This window comes from Odocoileus virginianus, chromosome 12 (assembly GCF_023699985.2).
Source record: "Odocoileus virginianus isolate 20LAN1187 ecotype Illinois chromosome 12, Ovbor_1.2, whole genome shotgun sequence".
Taxonomy (NCBI): domain Eukaryota; kingdom Metazoa; phylum Chordata; class Mammalia; order Artiodactyla; family Cervidae; genus Odocoileus; species Odocoileus virginianus.
Window position 1 is genome coordinate 41091440 of NC_069685.1, and position 19967 is coordinate 41111406.

At 52.7% G+C, this 19967-nt stretch overlaps 1 protein-coding gene across 2 annotated transcripts; it reads right to left on the minus strand.

Moving 5' to 3' along the window:
- Positions 1-1675: 1675 nt before the first annotated feature.
- On the minus strand, positions 1676-18903 carry ANHX (anomalous homeobox). 2 transcript variants are annotated; one of them, XM_020905705.2, is made up of 11 exons: positions 18448-18903; positions 17912-17986; positions 16448-16717; positions 14131-14258; positions 11295-11418; positions 10317-10533; positions 9809-9929; positions 8369-8661; positions 4604-4751; positions 2563-2647; positions 1676-2293 (listed from the first exon to the last, which is right to left on the minus strand). In XM_020905705.2, exons 3-11 carry the CDS (start codon positions 16694-16696, stop codon positions 2207-2209), a joined length of 1452 nt encoding a protein of 483 aa, XP_020761364.2. In that variant the 5' UTR covers positions 16697-16717; positions 17912-17986; positions 18448-18903; the 3' UTR covers positions 1676-2206. The 2 variants fall into 2 exon arrangements, 1 of the variants encoding a protein (XP_020761364.2); XR_011490644.1 differs by lacking the exon at positions 1676-2293 and having other exon boundaries at positions 2743-4751.
- Between the last annotated feature and the right edge of the window lie 1064 nt (positions 18904-19967).

Here is a 19967-nt window from a genome sequence, read left to right on the forward strand (position 1 = left end):
CTGCCCTTTGGTGCAGAATTTGGATGGAGGGTGAGTGAGTCTAAAGAGTGTGCTTCATGTGGGAACAGTCTGTATGGATAAGAGCAGATTAACGATGTGCGTGGAACTCAGTTATTTATACCAACCACCATGGGGTGAAGAGTGACTTGGTGATTGGGTGAACACTGTATGGGCATGTGGGGACAAGTTGGTGATGTTTGAGATCTTAGAACTAGGAAATGAGAGGAAAGTGCTCATGAATTCTGAGAGTTAGGTAAGCAGATTAGGGAGACTAGCGAATTAGTTAATACAAACTTTGATGAGAAACAGGATATTTGCATAGCTTCAAAGCACCACCCCCTAAAATACTTACCCAAAGAGAAAAGGAGTGACTTTATAGTGGAGAAGCTTGGCTGGGAACACCCTAACCAAGTGACGGAGGTGAACACCAGCAGAGACAGGGTGAGCGAGAGTCACGTGAGGCCCAGAGGATGCAGTAAGGACCAAGCATCACTTCTAGGACATCCCTTCCAAATGCATACCCCAAATTCCATGGCCCCTTTGGGGGACATTCTGCACAGAAACTGGTCTGTAATCCCCAAGTCAAGGTCCCAGAAGTCCAGAAGAAACAAGGGGCTGTTCCAGGAGGGAGGGCGTTGAAAAACTTGCTGAGTAAATGCAGCACATGTTGTGGAGTGGATGTGGATTCTTTCATTCAGGGCAATATTGGAACAACTAACTGGACTTACTCCGGGTCTAGCAATTAGGACTGACTTCCAGATTTCGATGGAGGAGCTGTGGACAAGCAGAATGCCTTATCTGAAGGCAACACACAGAAGCATTAGGGGGATGATGGGCATCTGACCATCATCTGGCCACTTATTCTCAAATGGTTCAAAGAAAACAAGATACCTGTTTTCCATTTTCAAGTTTTTGACTGTTTCCAAATAAATGTTTTAAAACTGAAAGGCCGTAGTTTTAGGGACCTAGAAGGTGAGTGGCTGTCTGAGCTGCACATCTGTCACTCCTGACACTCGGCCCTGCGGTTCTGGGGATGAAGATGGGATGGGATGGGGCTACGCGGGGAGCAGTGAGCGCGGGGGCCCTTGGGTTGTGGGGGCTGAGCACAGGCAGTCTCAGCTGAGACGTCCCCTCCAGGGAAGCTCACAGGGTCTCTTCAAGTGTCCTGGGTTCTCAGCTGTTCCCCACTTCACCCCACCTTCCAGCAACTACCTAGAAGTGCCCCTTTATTCCTCTGCCTCCCCCACTATCCTGTGAGCCCCAAGGGCACAAACCTGACTCTATTACCCACTATATCACCTCTGTCAACCAACACGATGTGAAGGCAAGGGTGGGTCAAGGGCCCGTTCCTGGAGGTGACAGTCCTAGGTGTCAAAGTTCCCAAACGTGTCACAGGAGGACAGGAGCTACAGCCAGCTCAGCCCGGGGCCTGGGCTTCTCTGACCACTGCTTCCATCTCGGGCAATTTCTCATTCCCGGGGCACACCACCAGGTGAGGGGCAGACGGCAGAGATGCCCATGTGACACTGCTGATAAAACAGAGCCATTGGAAAGGATCTGAATGTCCTGATCACCAGGGTGCTGATGCATGGATAAGTGCCCTCACACTGTGAAATGTGGGCCCGGCCTGAGAGGGGCAGGTGTCCAGGACAGTTAAGTGAATGAAGGGCAGAGAGTCAGAACAGTAAACTTTAATTGAACAGAACATTTGCTGGGCAAACACATTGAATCACAACCCTGGGCAAGGCACCCCCCCAGCCTGGCAGGCTCTCCCCCAGGGCACGTGCTTCTGTGCAAACCCCAGACTCAGAGATGCCAGAGGTTGCCCACACCTCTCTCACCACATCTCCTGGGAGGAGAAGTCTGGCCTTGTCACAGGACAGGTGGGAGGCCCGAAGGGCAACATCCCCGCTCTGAGAAAGGCCTTCACTGCCCGGAACCCACCCTGGAACCTGACTGCAATCTGCTGCTGCCTGCATAGAACAGACCCACCTTTGACTTCTGACTTCAGGAATGTTTCTCAGACGCTTCTTCCAATACAGGAAATTGACAACCAAACTATTCAAACAGGGCATGGGGGGCTCAGCAGAACCCCCAGGGAACTCTGGGGACCTCCTTCTTCAGCAGAGATAACGCTCTGTTACTCGAGTTGCTGGATGTCCACAGCTGCTCCCCTGGAGCACTGGCCAGGCTCCCAAGGGGCAGCTCAGTCCAGGCTACCCCCTGAAAGCTCCAGGAGCATCCTGGCTCCCCAGAAGGTGTCGCTGGAGGTCTGCCCGCCAGACCACTGCACCTGGGAAGCCAACACAGTGTCACATACGGAGACGCCTTCTGCCGGCTCTGCCCTCCCACGTGGCACTCCCAACCTGGGACTCAGCCCTCTGGACTCAGTAGGAAACCCTGCCCCAGGACACTTGCCTCCCATCTCCCCTTCCATTGAAGTCCGGCCTCCAGACGTCCCTGGCTCATGTTCAGCTCTGCCCATTTTAGTCACTCTGAAGTCCCAAGCTGGGGACCCAGGAGTCAGGAAGGAAGCCCACAGTGCTTGTAGGAGGGTCTCACCTGGCTGGCGGGAGGGGGCTGGCTCAGCTCCACAGCAGACATGGGGCCAGGGAAGCCTGATGGGGCCGGAGTCAGGTCTGAGGGGCTGGAAAAGGGACGGTGTCAGGACAGGCCCTCTGCCAGGCCCTATTTGAGGGTCTCGCTGTCCCCCATGAGCCCCATACTCGGAGAGCTTTCTACCTGTCTGAAGCCCTTCCAGGTGACAGGCTCTCTGGGAACAGCCTCCTCCTGCAAGGCACTCAGGTGTTCAGGATGCTGGAGGGGCCTCAGGACACCTCAAGCAGGGGGCTCAGGTAGTCAGGGAGCAGCACACCAGGGCAAGCTCACAGAAGATGGGGTGGTGAGCGGAGATGGAAAGGAAGAGAAGGTCACAAAGGGACAGACCCGAGGCATGCAGAGGTCAAAAGGTCCTTAGAACGAAATCAAGGAGAGCAGCAGGGGGAGCAGGGCAGGGGACAGGTGCAGCCACCCAGGACAACAGTCAAACCACATCCACCCTGTGACCTAGTCACCCCACTGCTAGGTGTATACACCCCAGGGACACGAAGGCAAATGTGCAGGCCACTGTATGTGCAGCAGGGCTGACAGCAGCCCCAAACCAGGAGCTCCCAAATGCCTCTAGCAGGTGATGTCAATCCAAGACTAGGACTCAGCAAGAAAGAGGAAGCGGTACTGATACACACAGGAAAAGGGATGCGGATACACACAGGAGGAGGGATGTTGATATACACAGGAGGAGGGGTGTTGATACACACAGGAGGAGGGATGCTGATACACACAGGAAGAGGGGTGTTGATATACACAGGAGGAGGGGTGCTGATACACACAGGAAGAGGGGTGTTGATATACACAGGAGGAGGGGTGTTGATACACACAGGAAGAGGGGTGTTGATATACACAGGAGAAAGGGTGTTGATACACACAGGAGAAAGGGTGTTGATACACACAGGAGGAAGGGGGTGCTGATACACACAAGAGGAGGAGTAGTGATATACATAGCAGTAGGGACAGGTCTCAAGCAGTCAGGCTGAGTGAAGGAAGCCATATAATAAAAAAAGGGCAGATGCTGTATGATTTCACTCATATGAAATTCTTAGAAAATGCAGCTAAAGAAAGCAGATCCTTGGTCCTGGGGAGGTGGGGGTGAGGGGTGGAGGCAGATGAAAACAGCTCTGTGACCCATGACCTAAAGCATAGTTATGGTTTGTGATGAATACATGTCATACTCAGAAAACTGTCATCTGTACCATCTAAACATGTTCGTACTTTACGCCCCAGCGAAGCTGTTTTTAAACAAGGAATCAAGGTTATCAGATCAGAACAAGGATGAGCTGGAGCACCGGAGTCCAAAGGTGAGAAAACCAATGGAGAGGTGGCTAAGCAGGCCCAAGGTGACCCTGTGGCTGCTCCGCTCCATCCGTCTTCTGCTCATAAACCCACATGGTCTGGCTGTTTCCACAAGCAAAGCCTGTTTCCTCAGGAGGCTGCCCCCCTCCTCTCGCATGTCCCCCAGTAATTCTGCCCTCACTGGGCACCTGATCTTCAGCTCCTAGATTTGGGAGACCCCAAACCCTGGGGACCCTGTCCTGTGACCCTCCACCAGAGGCCCAACACTCTCCTGTGAAATCTGAACCACTGTCACGCCCCCATGCCACAGTCTGCAGCACATCCCCTATTCACAGCCCTCCCAAGCGCCTTTAAAATTATAATTTGGAGTATAAAAGCAGGCTCTTGATGCTGTCCAGAAACTGAAACTATCTTTGGGGAAAAGAGAATGCCTGAAAGAGGCTGCCGGAGCCCAGGGAGACCTCTGGGGAAGCACCATCCACAAGCCTGTATCTGCTGCTGTGCTTCCAGGTGTTCTTTTGTCCGAGGGAAAAACTATGATCATGGAGGACGGGGGAACACTGTTGAGGTTTCCAGAAATCCATAAGGAAAGGACCTCATCTGCCCCGTGGGAGATGGTGAGTCTCCCGACCAGGCACCACCCCATGCGTGGCCCGTAGGAAATGTCACCTGAGCCCCGTGGCTCTGCACTTACTTCTGGGTGAGGATGAAACTGGGAGCCTGTGGTGGGGGCTGGCTCACCAGGAGGTTGCCCGCCTGTTGTTCTGCTTGGCTACCGCGGGAACCCGGATCCTCCTCCAGGTATGTGCCCTGGGGGTTGATGCTGGGAGGGTCAGCGAATCCTGCAGGGGAGGAAACCCCACAACCCAGAGCTGGGAGACGGGAGCACAGTCCGTGTGCAGCCCCAACACAGACGTCCGCAGAGAGGCAGCGTCCAGTCTGCCAGCCCCCCACCTCAGCTCCGCGTTGAGGAAAGAGAAGCCACTTCTGTCCATCTCAGTGGCTTTTTCAGGCTTCCAGAGACCAAAACAATGTCAAATTTCACTGGCTTCAAGTTTTTGTCATTCTAGACCTCACACCAGCCCAACAAAGACTCAGCATCCCAATCTGCCCACGTTCACTGCTGCTGTATAAGGACAGACCCCTTGGTGCCTCCCTGCTTCACCACAGGCTGAGCCCAGCCATCCTCCGCCTCCCTCCCCTTTTTCCTTGGGTTCCACCTTGACTTCATGGCAGTGCAAGGTGTTACTCCCTTGCCCCACCCTTTCTCTTTACTTAAAATGTTGTAGAAAATCTCTCAGGGTGCCTTTCACTCTAAAACAGAAAGCCACATGGACTCAATCAGTTCCGGGCTGACATTTAGGAGCAAAGTTAAGCTAAGACGGGAGGTCCATTTGTACCCTAAGTCCATCTGGGCAATAAAACTAGCAAGCGTCCTGATCTCAGACCCCAAACAACAGTCCTTCCTCCTGTCTGCCAGAGCAACCATCTAAACTGTCAGCTGCTCAGACCTGCCGAACCGTTTGGTGTATGACTACCTCCACCTCTGTTGTGTCTTCTTCCCACAGAACTTCAAAGATACTCTGAGGGCCACGAAATATGGTTAAGTGCAAATTTGAACATTTCAATTCACACAGAATAGATCAATGGGTTATAGCTTCTTCCTCTAAGAGTAAGGGAAAGAAAAAGCCCCAAGCCTAGGACAAAGGGAGTGTGATGAGAAGGGCAATTAGCAGGTGGGAGGTGTCCGTGTTCGGCAGATGCAGGGCACACGTCCAAAGCCATGGTGCTGGGTGGGGTGTCTGAAGGGAAGCCAGGGCGTAAGCAGAGGTCAAGGACCCTGAGCAGTTTGCAGAAAGGGAAGGCAGGTGAGGTGTTCAGGTGGTCAGCAGGGAGCTCACCCTCACATATGCTCGGCATGGTGTGAAGACCAGCTCCCCTCTTCCCAGTATGAGGCTGGCCATTGCCTGTCCTGACTCCAGCCTTGTTAGTACACATGGACAGGAAAAGGTCTCTGAAATGAAAGACCAATCCATTCAGAAGGAAAAACTGCCTTGGAGAAATAAGTCTCCAGGCTCTTCCAATTTCAGGCCCCACCTCTTCCTGTTTCCAAGGAAGGACCTGAATCCACCATCTTCACATTTCCTCCTTCAGGCAATAAAACATATTTACTGAAGCTTATAAGCAGGATACCCACAGAGGTTTAGATATTGCATCTATAAAAAGTAACACAATCTATGAAGAAAGGAAAATCAGAATTAAGAAAAGAGAGCTTAGAGTTCTCTTAAAATACATAACTGTCATAATATCAGAAGATAGGACTTCCCTGGTGGTCTGGTGGTTAAGAATCCACTTGCCAGTGCAGGAGACATGGGTTTGATTTCTGGTCTGGGAATTTTCCACATGCCAACTAAACCCATGAGTCACAACTACTGAATCCCACATGCGCCTATGGCCCGTGCTCTGAAACAAGAGAAGCCACCACAATGAGAAGCCTTTGCACTGCAACTAGAGAGTAGCCCCTGCTCACTGCAACAAGAGAAAGCCTGCACACAGCAACCAAGACCCAGTGCAGCAAAAATAAGTAAATAAATGTTTTTTTAAGAAAATCAGCAGATAGAGTTTAAGATAAAAGCACCTACAACAAAAAGCAACTTTTTTAAAGGTAAGTGTTTTGGGAGATTGGCCCAGGATTTTCAACATTCAGATAACATTTGTGCTGTAAAGAGAGAACTGAAAGGAGGAAATCATCAGGAAACTATCAAAGAAAATTACAGAAAATGCCTGGAGCTTAAAGAAGACCTTGCTCTCTCTTTAAATTGAAAGGCTTAACAACAAAGTGATTTTAAAAGACTCACACCTAGGACCATCACTGTGAAATTTCAGAACACCAAGACTTAAAAAATAAAAAGCTTCAAGAAAGGAAAAATATGTAAAACATGTAAAAATCAGAATGACATTTGACTTAAAATGACAACATTGGATGCTGTAATATGTTGCTTTCTAATTTCTAAGGGAAAAAGTGTTTTGAGCTCAGAATTCTGTCCCTGACAAATAGTAAATCAAGCAAGAGGGAAGATTATAGACAATTTCAGAAGATGCAAGGAATCAGAAAATTTACCTTGCAGTCATCCTTTCTTGTAAAGTTAAAGACATTCTCTAACAACAAGAGTCAAGAAAGAAAGAAAGAACAAGACTTGCAATTAAGGAAACACTGAAGTGGAATTTCCTTGGTGGTCCAATGGTTAAGATTTCACCTTCCAACGCAGGGGACATGGGTTTGATCCCTGGTCGGAGAACTCAGATTCAACACTGAAGCAAACCCAGGTGTTCTCAGGATGATGGCTCCATCCCAGGCCTAGGAAGACTGCACTTGGATGGGGACAGGGAGGAGGCTCCCAGCAACAAGTCTTCAGAGGTGATGCTTGAAACACTGGGAGAAGCTAAGGACGTGATAAAAGCAGACAATGTGAGAAAAAAGAAAGGCAATGAGAAACTATATTAAGACAGACAGACACACACACACACACACACACACACACACACACACACAACATATATAACCACAGAAGAGGGCTTCCCGAGTGGTGCTAGTGGTAAAGACTGCCGATGCAGGGAGACATAAGAGATGTGGGTTTGATCCCTGGGTCAGGAAGATCCCCTGGAGGAGGGCTCAGCAACCCACTCCAGTATTGCCTGGGAAATTGCAAGGATGGGGGAGCCTGGCGGGCTATAGTCCATAGGGTCACAAAGAGTCAGACATGACTGAAGCGACTTAGCACGCATGCATAACCACAGAAGACTAAGAAATTTAGGTGACAGGCTGAATTCAGTGCCAATATCCTCCTTATATGCTTGGATGTCACAAGATGCTATCATGTTTGGTGCACAAAATATATACCTGAATACATCTTCGTTAAGGGTATGTATAGCAAATATAAGACTGCTATAGTCACATGACAATATTGAGAGGTGGAATCTTGTTTGTTACTGTCATTCCCATTCCTTTTCGTTTAGAATCAGAATAAAGTTGTATTTCAAATATCTAAAAAAAAAGGGGGGGGTATGTATAGCTACAATTACAACTAAGAAAGAAACCCGGACAAGAGGGTAGAAGTCTGAGCAGCTCAGCCCTCCTCTGTGCTAGCAGACATGGGCAAGCTAGTCACGGGGACTGGATGCAGGGTTGGCAGCCATTCCATTTCATTTCAACTCTTTCCTCACTATCCTATTTTTTTAGCCACGTGCACATTTTACTTTGAAAACAAAAATAAATGAAAAAAACATCCAGCTGTTCATGGGAAGAGCCTGTTCCGACTGCACTGATTTGTGGGTCTAATAAAATACATGGGATTCAAGCAGAAAGTCCTCGCCCCTCAAAATCCTGCCCCTCCAAATGAGACACAAGCCGTCAAAGCATCTGATGTAGAAACATGTGGTCTGTCTAGAGTGGACCCACCTGAGGGGCTGGGCTCCCTGAGGGTGGTGAGGGACACAGCCAGAGCAGCGTCTGTAGGGCGCGTGGTGAGGTTCAGCCCATGACTGTGGATCAGCTGCCCAGTCTGGAAGGAAGCTTCCTTGGAGGATGCCAGTGCCAGAGACATCAGCCATGACTCAGGGGCAGCCAGAGAGGGGTCCAGCATATCGTTGGCAGCAGCCAGAGGACAGAGACCAGGGCCAGAGCAGACAGGGGGCAGAGTGGCTGGGTCACGGTTAGGCCCCTCCTGGTACATCTCACCACCCTGCAGAGACCTGGGGGGACACAGGGAACACCACCCCTTGGTGGGCAGAGGGTCCCCCAGGCCCGGGTAGGGGGGCCTGGGAGGACATTCCAGCTCAGTCTGGGAATCTGGGCTCGGATGGATGGCTGTGGGGCCCACCACATTCCCAGTCATACTGCCTTCACCATCCTCCCTGGGGCTGCAAGAGTAAAAAATATTACTGCTAGAAACCTAAGATACATTAGCAGTTTATTTACAAGTGCTTTCAATGAAGCATGGTTCTGCAATACTGAAAGCTGAAAATGATTAGGAAAAACCTAACATTTGAGTGACTATATGAAGGTCAATCTTATAGGACTATTAGGCAGAAATTAATAATTCAAAGAATTAATGTTCCACCAATGCTCACTGTGTCTCAGATGGCGCTTCTGGGCTTTTGTTAACAACCCCCCACCTCTATCATCTGTGTGACGACCTGCATGGCAGGGCTTATCACTGTCCCCATTTCACAGATGAGAAGAGTGAGACACCAAGAGGTCATGGGAACTTGCCTAAGGCCACATGGGTAGTGCTGGCCTGAATGTGAGGTGCCAGCCCAGGTAATGTCATGCGAGATGCTAATAACACAAGGGTAACAGGGAAAAGTGGGCACAGCTTGATGGTTTACACAGCATGGACATGACCCCTCACTTAGACTCAGTTCCCCTGCTGGCCAGCACTCCTGCTGGCTCACAGCAGTCTATGCAGGTCACAGGAGTGGCAAGGTAAAGTGAGACACTGCCTGGGCTGTGGGAGGAACTTACTAACTTAGGGGTTACTAACTTAAGAGATATACCAACCACACCAAATGTTAGAGAGAAACAAACCAAGAGGACGGCCATTTGCCTTTAGGAGATAGGTCTACATGTTTTTCTAAGTCTGCTTCCCCATCCTCCAAAATTTACATGAAGTCAGGCTGTGAGTCAGGCTCCAGGAAGCAAGTGTGCTGCACATGACGTGGGTTCCTTGCCCGTGGCTCCCCCTCCTACCTGGGGTCACAGCTGTCTCTGCCCTCAGCCATCACAGACCTGGTCCTAGGGTCTGGCTGGCATTCCTACACCCACCCCAATCCTGGTCTCCCACTGAGTGTGGGGAACTGAACAGGGAGACAGTCCCCTGGCCTATGTGTGTGGCAGTACCTGGGAGCCAGTGACTTGGGCATAGTCTCGCCTCCAGAGAAGTCTGGGGTCAGAGCCAGCGGCTCCCACGGCCCTTGGGTGGTCTCCAGGGTCTGTGGAGGCCCACTTTCCTCAGGTCCTGCTAAAAGCCAATCAAACGGGAGGGGAGGCTGGGTGATGCTTGGAGTCCCAGCCTTCTTCCCAGCAGATTGAGAGCAGTCACGCTGGTTGCCTGGTGCTCTGTTTGACCCTTGATCTGTCTTTGTTCTGGACTAAAACCCGTGATTAGGAACCCAGGCCACCCCAATTCTGGTGCTTGGCTCACCTCCCCAACTCCTGGGCCTGACCTCACAGTAATCTCTCTACGCAAAATGCTGCTGCAGCCCACCCAGGCCACCCTGAGCCCAACCTGACCCTTAGCGTCAGTGATCTCACTTCCCACAGGGTGAGGTGCTGAACATGCAGACTGGAGCTGGAGGAGGGGGTCTGGCTGGTCCTGGATACCGGTTTTGTCAGAGGGGCCACTCACTCGACCACTGAGGCCTGTCCACAAGCCCAGAGCCAAGGTGGGGGTGGCCTGTTGGCTGCGGGGGGGGGTGCCGACTCGCCTCCCCCGACGTAAGGTCTTCTCCTGAGTCTGGGGCTGGCGCCGCACGCTGCATCAGGGCCCTCTGGCGCCGCCGGTAATTGGCAAACCAGTTGTAGACTTGCTCCGTGGTCAGGCGCATCTGAGAGGCCAGGTCCTCCTGCCCCAAAACAACCCGCCACTAGCCCAGCCCACTCCCAAGCCGAGAGGCTGGGGCACCAAGGGGGCAAGCCACCACCCAGCCAACGGCCACTCACAGCCACGGGGGCTCCAAGCAGCTGGCAAACCAGATCCTCCCGAGGTGCCACCCAACCACTCACCCTCCGCCCGCCCGTGCCAGAGGGTATTGGCCACAACCAACCCTGCGACCAGGCACCTTTCAGATGTGAACTGGCACCACTGGCCACAGTGCCCTGCTCTGGGGGAGCCCAGCTGACTGGACGCGGGGAGGAGGGAGCAAGCCAGCTTTCTGAGCAGCAGGATCTGAGGGGGCAGACTCTTGCCCCCTCCACCCGCTCCTGGAGGGCGCCCCCCTCCACCCCTCCTGCTGGAGCCCCGGCCTCAGCGAGTGCTCAGTGAGTGTCTTCTAAAGTCACACCGGCTGACTGGGTATAAGATGCCTGTGATGAAACTCACTTCCCAGCCTGTGCAGGCTAGACATGCAAGGGCTGCCGGCCAAAGGGCGCCATCCCCAAGGGAGCTCAGAGCCCACCACCGCCCTGGCAGATAGGCCACCAGTGAGGGTGTGGGTCTCCCCCCTAAGGTGGTGATGTGGATCTCCCCCCTAAGGGTGGCAGGCCCCCAAGGGTGTTAGTCCCCCACCTAACAGTGAGGGTGAGCCACCCAAGGGTGGGCTTCCCCTAAGGATAGGGAGTGCTGGCGAAGGGGAGGGTGCCTGGCCACGCTCGTATCTGCTCTTACCCGCTCAGCCTTGCTGGGGTTGGTGCTCACGCCCGAGGCAAAGTCCTGCAGCTTCTGGCGAACTTCTCTGGGGAAGTTCCGGCTCTTGAGGCCGTCGGGGCAGAGGGAGGCGGGTGGTGGGTTCCTAGAGGAGGACACTGAGGAGGTGGTAACAGACCCCTGCTCCTCTGGATGCACCTGTTGTGTCCCCCTGGACTCTGCTCCTTTCACCAGCCACCCTCGTCCCCAGCGTGTGCTGCAGGCCCTGGAGCCAAGCCCTGAGCAGGGAGGGGCCTGGTGGTGCCTGGGCCCACACTCCACACTCTCATCAGGGTTCCCAGCACCCCTCACTGACCAGTGGCCCTGACTGCTGAAGCTGGATGATGAAGATATTGAGATGGGTTATGCTATCCGCTTTACTGACTGTACAATGGAAATTTTTTGCAAAAGAAAAAATGACAGGGGGCTTCTCTGGTGGCTCAGTGGTAAAGAATCTGCCTGCCAATTCAGGAGACCGGTTTGATCCCTGGTCTGGGAAGAACGCACATGCCGCGGAGCAACCTAGCTCAGGTACCACAACTACTGAGCCTGTGCTCTAGAGCCTGGGAGCCACAACTACTGAGGCCCAAGTACCCTAAAGTCTGTGCTCTGCAACAAGAAGCTACAATGAGAAGCCTGCAGAACACAACCAGAGAGTAGCCCCCACTCACTGCAATTAAGGCTTCCCTGATAGTTCAGTTGATAAGGAATCCACCTGCAATGTAGGAGACCCTGGTTCAATTCCTGGGTTGGGAAGTTCCCCTGGAGGAGGGGTAGACTACCCACTCCAGTATTCTTGGGCTTCCCTCATGGTTCAGCCGGTAAAGAATCCACCTGCAATGCGGGAGACCTGGGTTAGATCCCTGGGTTGGGAAGATCCCCCTGGAGAAGGGAACGGCTACCCACTGCAGTATTCTAGCCTGGAGAACTCCATGGACTGCCTGGGGTCACAAAGAGTTGGGCACAACTGAGCGACGTTCACTTTCACTGCAACTAAAGAAAAGCCTGAACAGGAACAAAGACCCAGCAGAGCCAAAAATAATTTTTCTTAAAAAATGTCATATAAGTGAACAACACCGGTTTTCTACAAGATTTGATATCCAAATACCGATTAAAAAATCCCCATGACTGTCAAGAACACACCCCATACATCCCAGTGAAGCTCAGTTTCCCACTTCTCACATCAACCCCCAGCCTGTCTTGCTCATCCCACTGAGAGATGACCATGTCCCTGCCAATCAGGCCAAGAGCCTGGGTTTATTATCTTACCTTCTACAATACGTTCAACCTAGCTGCAAATCCTCCTGAGTCCATCCTGACACAGCCCATTCCCCAGTCACGCCCCTCTCAGAACCTCCAAGCACCTCCTGTCTCTGCCCCCGCACTGACCACCAGCTGCAGTGTGTATCACCCCTCCTCATGCCCAGAGGGCACCGTCCCTGTGCTCAGGCCTCACTCGGGTTCTGTGGCCCTGTGCTGCAGCCCCCACAACAAAGGACCACCACCCTCTACTGAGCTTGTCCTGTCTGGCATTCCTTGCTCTGAATTAGGGGATCTGCTTTGTTTCCCAGTCCCCTGTCCGTCATCCACATCCAAGGGCAGCTCCAGGAGAGCCCAGGGGCCTCTTCACAAACACGGCAAGCTGCTCCCCAAGTCCCTTTGCTGAACCACCCTCAGGCAGGCCCTAAAAACCTATAAGGAAGGGACGGATGGCAACCCTTGACAACCTCCAGGCTGATTAACTTCTGGGTTTTGAGGACGTTATCTGGTGGGCACTGTGAGACAAATTCTGCCTGATCCAAAAGGAATCCATCCATCTCTTCCTCCATCAACCAGGCTCTGGGCTCAGCAACTCCTGCCACTTGGGCCTTCAGGAGCTCAGGGCGAGACCTGCAGCCTCTTCCGGCCGGTGGAGATCACCCACATAAGGAACAGAGGCTCTGCGGCCTCAACGTCTAAGCTGGAATCCTGCCTTTGCGTCTCTCCAGCGTGTGACCAGGTGAGTCACTAATTTGTCTGTGCCTCGGTGTCCTCACCCACGCGAATGGTGATGATGGTGATGGTTGTAACTGGTAGTCATAATGTTTACTTAGTGCTGATTATGGTCATGGTGGTGATTGTTATTAACATCTGTTCAGCAGCTATCATGTGCCAGACCGTCTTCTAACCAGGGGTCCCCATGTCTGATGATCTGGGATCTAATGTCTGATGATCTGAGGTAAAGCTTATGTAATAATAATAGAAGTAAAGTGCACAATAACTGTAACATACTTGAATCATCCCGAAACCATCCCCCTTACCCCTGCACATGCACTGGTCCCCGGAAAAATTGTCTTCCACAAAACCTGCCGCTGGTGCCAAAAGATTGGGGACCACTGTTCTAAGCACTGCATGCATCTCACATGGTGCGTACAGCACCCGCATCTCCATCTGTCTTTAAAAGGTCCTGTGGCCCCGAGGAGCTGCGCTGAAATCCCAGCCAGACCACTGGCAGATCGTGGGGACTAGCTGACATGAGGGGCATCCCTCCCACAGGAGGAAAGTGAAGTCGGGATGCCCACCTACTGACTCCCTCCCTGCAAGGTCCTCACTGACGCCGCTGCCCTGGGTCCTGGGAACGGCTCTCCATCCTGCCCTATGGGCAGAGGTGGGACAGTGCTCCCACAGCCGAGCAGGCGGAGAGGTGGCTCAGTGTCGGGCACTGACATCACTGTTTCATCTTGCCTCCCTCCTTCTACTTCGCCTCAGCCCTTCTGTGGTTCTGGAAGGCAAATCCCCTGGGAGCCCCCGGGGAATAAGCGCCAAGACCAGCACATACCTCTTCCTGCACCGGAACTTCTGCACCGGTGTCAGTGTGGACACGCCGAGCCTCTTCATTGCCAGACGGTAGTGGATGTCATGCCAGAGCTGCACCAGCTTGGGGCTGCCGCCCGGCACCTGGCACCCCTGTGGACAAGAGCCTCCTGAGACCCGCACCCTCCCCTGCCCTGGAGCCCCATCATCCAGTTGCCTGAGCCTAAGACCAGCCTCCCACTGGCACCCAATGGTGAGGGCATGAGCGCCATGGCTGGGCTCCAGTCCCCACCAGGATTTCAGGGAGCCCCTGGGGGGCACAGTTCTCCTCCACCCCCACAAATGAGGAGCAGGCAACGGGAAGGCCACCTCTGGGCTGTGGCCACAGCATATAGGAGGCAGAGCTGGGCTAAGGACCATATATGAAAGATCAGATTTTAGGGGCCTGAGGCGTGACCCCATCCTGTATGAGAGGTCTTTCCCATCAGCTGGGTGGGTCCCTGGGTCTCAGAGAGCACATTCTGAGCTGAAGGGGATAAAGGGGTCATGGTCATGCCACTGATGGCTTCCTGACCCAGTGTAACATGGTCATGTGACCAGACTTCTGAGATGGCCAAGGATGCTGAGGACAGGCCTCCCGTAGACACATCCCCTGTGCTTTAACCCCAGTGTTCTCAGGACCATTTTGGTGAGGGAGGTGCTGAGAATCGTTTGGTTTTCTCTCCACAGCAACAGAAAAAGCCCATTTTGCTGGGTCGAAGCCTGCAGTCTCCTGCCAGGATAAAGCAGCAGACCCAGGGCACAACCTATGGGCAAAGAAACCACGTGGGGCCTCCCCACCTGCAGGAGTGGCCCTTGGCAGGAAACGCCCTTTTCTGAGGTGGTGGCCCCATGGCTTCTCTCAGGTCTCGGAACACGTTACTTCTAGACAATCCCGAGTGAGATACAGTCCCTCTCCTGGGAGTTTTTCATCACATTTCATCCTTGACTGCCTAACAGCAGCTATGACAACACTGTATGTTCATTCATTTTGTCTGACATCACTGGAAATCTGAGTTCTCTTATGTTTCAGGTGTTGGGGATCCTTTAAGGAGCAGAACTGACGCGCCCCCTGCTCCTGGGGCCTGCAGTGCAGGAGGGGAGGCAGACTGAACACAGGTTGAAAAATAAACAGGTTTCTACTTATGAGCTGAGGAAGGAGCCATAGAGGGGGATGAGGACTCCTCTGTATCCTTGACAATAAAGGAGGCACTAGCTACACAGGGTGACATTTAAAGCAGAAACCAGACACGTAGGAAAGCTCCAGCCACACAGAATGGGGCTCCAGTTCCTCTGGCAGAGGAAATGACACCTGCAAACTTCAAAAGAAGAGGATCTCAGGAGTTCCAGAAACATCAAGAAAGCCAGCATGACAAAAGGGGGGCAGGAAGGGTCCAAAGACTGGAGAGCAAGCCAGCACTGATGGCAGGCTCTGGGGCCACCGCCTCAGTACACACCATGGTCCCATCTGCAGTTTTAAAACTCCCTCTAGCTGCTAGGTGAGGAACAGATGGAGGGGGTAGGAGAGAACATGGTTGGGGGGGGGGGGGGGGCGGGAGAGGGAGCCAGGTGGATGCCACAGGGCTTGGGGGAGAGGGAGCAGAAACAGAAAGAACTGGAAAGAACTGAGTATCTTGAAAGTAAACACAGCATGAATTATGCATAGATGTACATGCATACATGTATATGGAGTGAAAAAGAGAAACACTGGCCCCCAAATCTCTTTTTAAAACCTTTTGAGCCACACATAGTTTGGAATTCAGAACTTCACACATTTTAGGAAGTAACACAGGTATACACTACAGAATTTGCACCACTCCAGTATGATTTGGGACAGGCAGCATCGTGCAACCAAACATACCAACATTTGGATAGTAAAACGTACCGCAGTAACATAAAGTGGATAAAGACATCAAGAGCTTCATGTGGACATAGCTCAGGTTTTCATGCCAAATGACTTGAGGTTCAAAGTGCCACCAGAAGACTAACAAACATACTTGTGATTTCAGAGTTCCTGAATGCAGACTGAGAGACTGGATCTGTTTGCTTGTCTCACTAATTGGGATGCCATCTTTTCAAGCCAGGACCACGAAGATTCCAAAACTGGACAGTCTCATCTTCAGTTACTAGGCAAGTTAAAACTTAGTAGAGAGAGAGTGGGCCACCCCGTCTTGGTTTATGGCACCTCTCCACAAGCTCCTGCTGACTCTGGGCATTTCTGCGGTGTTTAGGATGGTGGTGGCTGCTTCCCCTCTCTTCAACCCCTACATCCCCCCAACCCCCATCTCACAGACCAGTTCTACCTCCAGCAGCCGACAGGCGGCCTGGTGCTGCTCCTGCTGGGCCAGCACGCTGGCGCACACCAGGGCCACATCTGCATTGTCCAAGAGGTACAGGCGGAGTTGGCTGTCCAGCACAGCCGTGACCAAGGGCTGCACCTGGATGGGGTCATCCTGGAGGTCCCGGCACAGCCTGCCTGCGAGGGTCACCAGCTCCGGCAAGGGCAGGCTGGGGCCCCCGTTTCCCCTCAGCAGTTGCAGGAAGCTCTGCATCGCCAGGCGGGTTGGGCCCCTCTGCAAACAAGATGACAAGTCAGGACCACGGCCTGCCCATGCTGATCAGCTGGCCGCATATCTATATTCAGCCAAGTCTGCCAGGCCTCTCCTGCCATAGGTACTTGTGGCGACAGCAAGAGAAGGCAGGGGCAGCAGGGACTGGCAGAGTTTCCCATGAGTCTCCACAACAGTCCCGATCCTGGCTGCGTGCTGTGGCTGCAAGACTCCTCCTCGCTCCTCACTCCTGGAACCTCTGTTCCCTTCGTGCGCCTTGCCCACATTACCACCTCTCTGTTTCTCATATTTTAATACTACAATCTGACTATGTATATATTACACCAAATGGAGAGAGCCTTCTTATGCCTTATGGCAATACTTAAGTCTGGCAGCACTGTAGGAAGGACCCCTAGTCTCCACTAGGTTCTGAAAAGGACCCGGTGGAAGGAGGAGCTGTAACCACCTCCCCAGCCCCACACTAGTGAGCACTTTCTCAAACGTAAGGTTCAGACCTGTGTTCCAATTACCTGAGGGCTATGGAACAGGCTGCTGGCAGCCAAACTAAAGGTGTACTTAGCAGATGCTACCAAACCACTTTCCACACACGATGTGAGAATCTGAACAGACTTGCCACGCTCCCTGGCAAAGGGTCTGGCCTGTTTCCACCTCTTGCCGCCCTGTACCACCTACAGGAACGCGCGCGCGAAAGGGACGCAGGACGCGCCCTCGTCGCCGCTCCCGGACCTCAGCGCCTTGAGACGGGCTCCTGTCTCAGGACCCCACCTTTCTTCCCGGCACAACGGGCAGGGGGTCCGAGACCTCGCATCCTTCGGGAGACCCAGGTTTCCTCTCGGGACGACTGCCCCATCCCACCCCCCACCGGGCTCCAGGAAGGAAAGGGAGGAGGCTAAGGGCCAAACTCACACGAAGAGAATCCTGGAGTTGGGGAAAGAAATGGACTGGGGAGGGGCGCCCGGAACACTGAGGGGACCCGGCTCCGCGGGGATGGACGGCTCTACCGCGCCAGCCTGCCTGAACACTCTCTGCCTGGCTGTGGCCCTGCGCCGCCCCACCTCTCCGGGTGCCCTGCTCCCCGTGGGCGCCAAGAGGCCTCCCTGGCCCCCCACCTGGACTTAAACTCAGTCACAGTACCCCATAAACTCCCTCCCAGACAGCCCCCATTCACCCACCTTCATCCAGACGCCCCCAACTCACCCCTTAGCCAGGCACCGGCTCCCAGCCTTCAGGCTCAGCATGCAAATCCCCGGAGGCGGTTCGGAGGTGCGGTAGCTACAAAGTATCGAGGACTTGGCCAATCCCTGAGTACCTGGCCCGGCGACCGGGCCTCGCCCTCTCCTCCTAAATCCAGGGGGCCTGGGGATCAGCCTTGGTGCGGGGGGTTCTAGTGGTTCTGGCAGTTGTTATTGAGCCGAGAGGTTCTTGAGGGTCCGTGGGATTGGGGGGCGGGAGGCTGCATGGAAGCCAAGACCTTGGGGGGCTGGCGTCGGAGGCTCCAACTAGCCTGGCCCTTAGGCCCTTAGGCCCTTAGGCTGGGTTGGAGGAGAGGGTGTCACGACCCCCAACCCCTGCAGCAGGAGGAAGCTGTGACCCTGGGCTGACCCCAAGCAACCCGTGAAGCTCTGCGGGGCCAAAGCCCCGCTGAGGTCGCAGCCCGTGGGGCAGACACTCCCCACCTGCCCCTCGTGCCGGAGGGATCCGCACCCCAGCCTGGGCCGCGCGGGAGGGTTTACCTTCAAGGAGCTGGGATCGTAGGGGAGGCCCCTGTAGATCCCACCTCCTGTGATCCTGGGGGTGCATCTCTGCGCCGTGAAGAGGCCTTCACACGGTGGGGGCCTCAGGACCCGAGTTCTCCACACCCCTGGTCCACACGCAGGGGAAATCACTGAACTGCGCCGTCCTTGCTGAGACACATCTGGTACAGGTTACAGTCTTGTGAATTTTGCACAGCAAGATGGAAGGCGCCCTAGAGATGAGGCCAGGAAGACTTCAAGTTGATTTTTCTTTCTTCCGGTTTTAAAGTCTTCAGTGCGTTTGTTATAATATTGCTTCTGTTTTAAGTTTTGGTTTTTTCGCCTTCCAAGGCAGGTGAGATCTTAGCTGTCCCACCAGGGACTTGGCTGCACCCCCTGCATTAGAAGGCAAAGTCTTAACGACTGGACTGACAGGGAAGTCCCGCGAGTTTGTTTTTTTTTTTTTTTTAATATGAATTTTTATTTATTGGCGCACGAATTCTCTCATTGTGACGCCAGGGCTTCAGAGTGTGTTGCAGGCTCCAGAGCAGGTGGGTTGAGTAGTTGCTGAGGGCAGGCTTAGTTGCTTTGTGACATGTGGGATCTAAGTTCTCCAACCAGGAATAGAACCTGTGTCTCCTGCATTGCAAAGTGGATTCTTAACCACTGGACCAATAGATAAGTCCTGTAAGTTGGCTTTTAAATGGAGGTGGAGGCAAAAATTCTCTGACGCCAGAGCTTCCGCCTAAGCTTATGGGCAAGACTTTGGCAGAAAGAGAAACATTTCAGTGTCTGTTCACAATCTAGAAACAATCCCAGATCTGGTGGAAATTTTTGGTAAATACATCAAACTTCAGAAAGAAGGTGGGCTCAGGAAGGTTAATTAGTAGTTGTGCAGAGAAAGAGTGTCTCCTGACCCCTACTAGTGATACATTGTTTCTCAAAAACTGCCTGTTACAAAACAAGGTGAGTGCTATGAGCCCCTGCTGAAAAGTACAGACATGAAATGATACATGCCACATTGTTAAACACTGTTGCCACTGGGTGACAAATTATTTATCATTTTTATTTGGCTTTAAATTTTCTTCTTTTTGCTTATTCATGTTTTCTACTTTTTATAAAAAGATAATTGGTTTTTCTTCTTTTAAGTTTCTTTTCAAGTGAAAGAAAAAACACAGACAACAGGATTGGAGGAAGCAATCCCCACCACCAACCCCCAGTATACTAGAGCAGACATGGGTGATCAGAGGCAATGAGAGGTTTCCTGCAGGAAACCCTGCCTCTGTGGTAATGCATTCCCAGGTCCTTTCTCCAGGGCCAGCTGGGAGCTCAGTGACAACATTCCTGGTTGCTGTCCACCCATTAAGCACCAGTGAACCCAAAATGTCCACGTACCTACATTATAAAATTAAATTTAAATGTAATTCAACAAATGTTATGATTCTAATTCATTTCTATAAAGTCAGTTGTTTTTGTTGTTGTTGTTGGCTGCCAGATAAGAAGTTACTATTTATAAACAT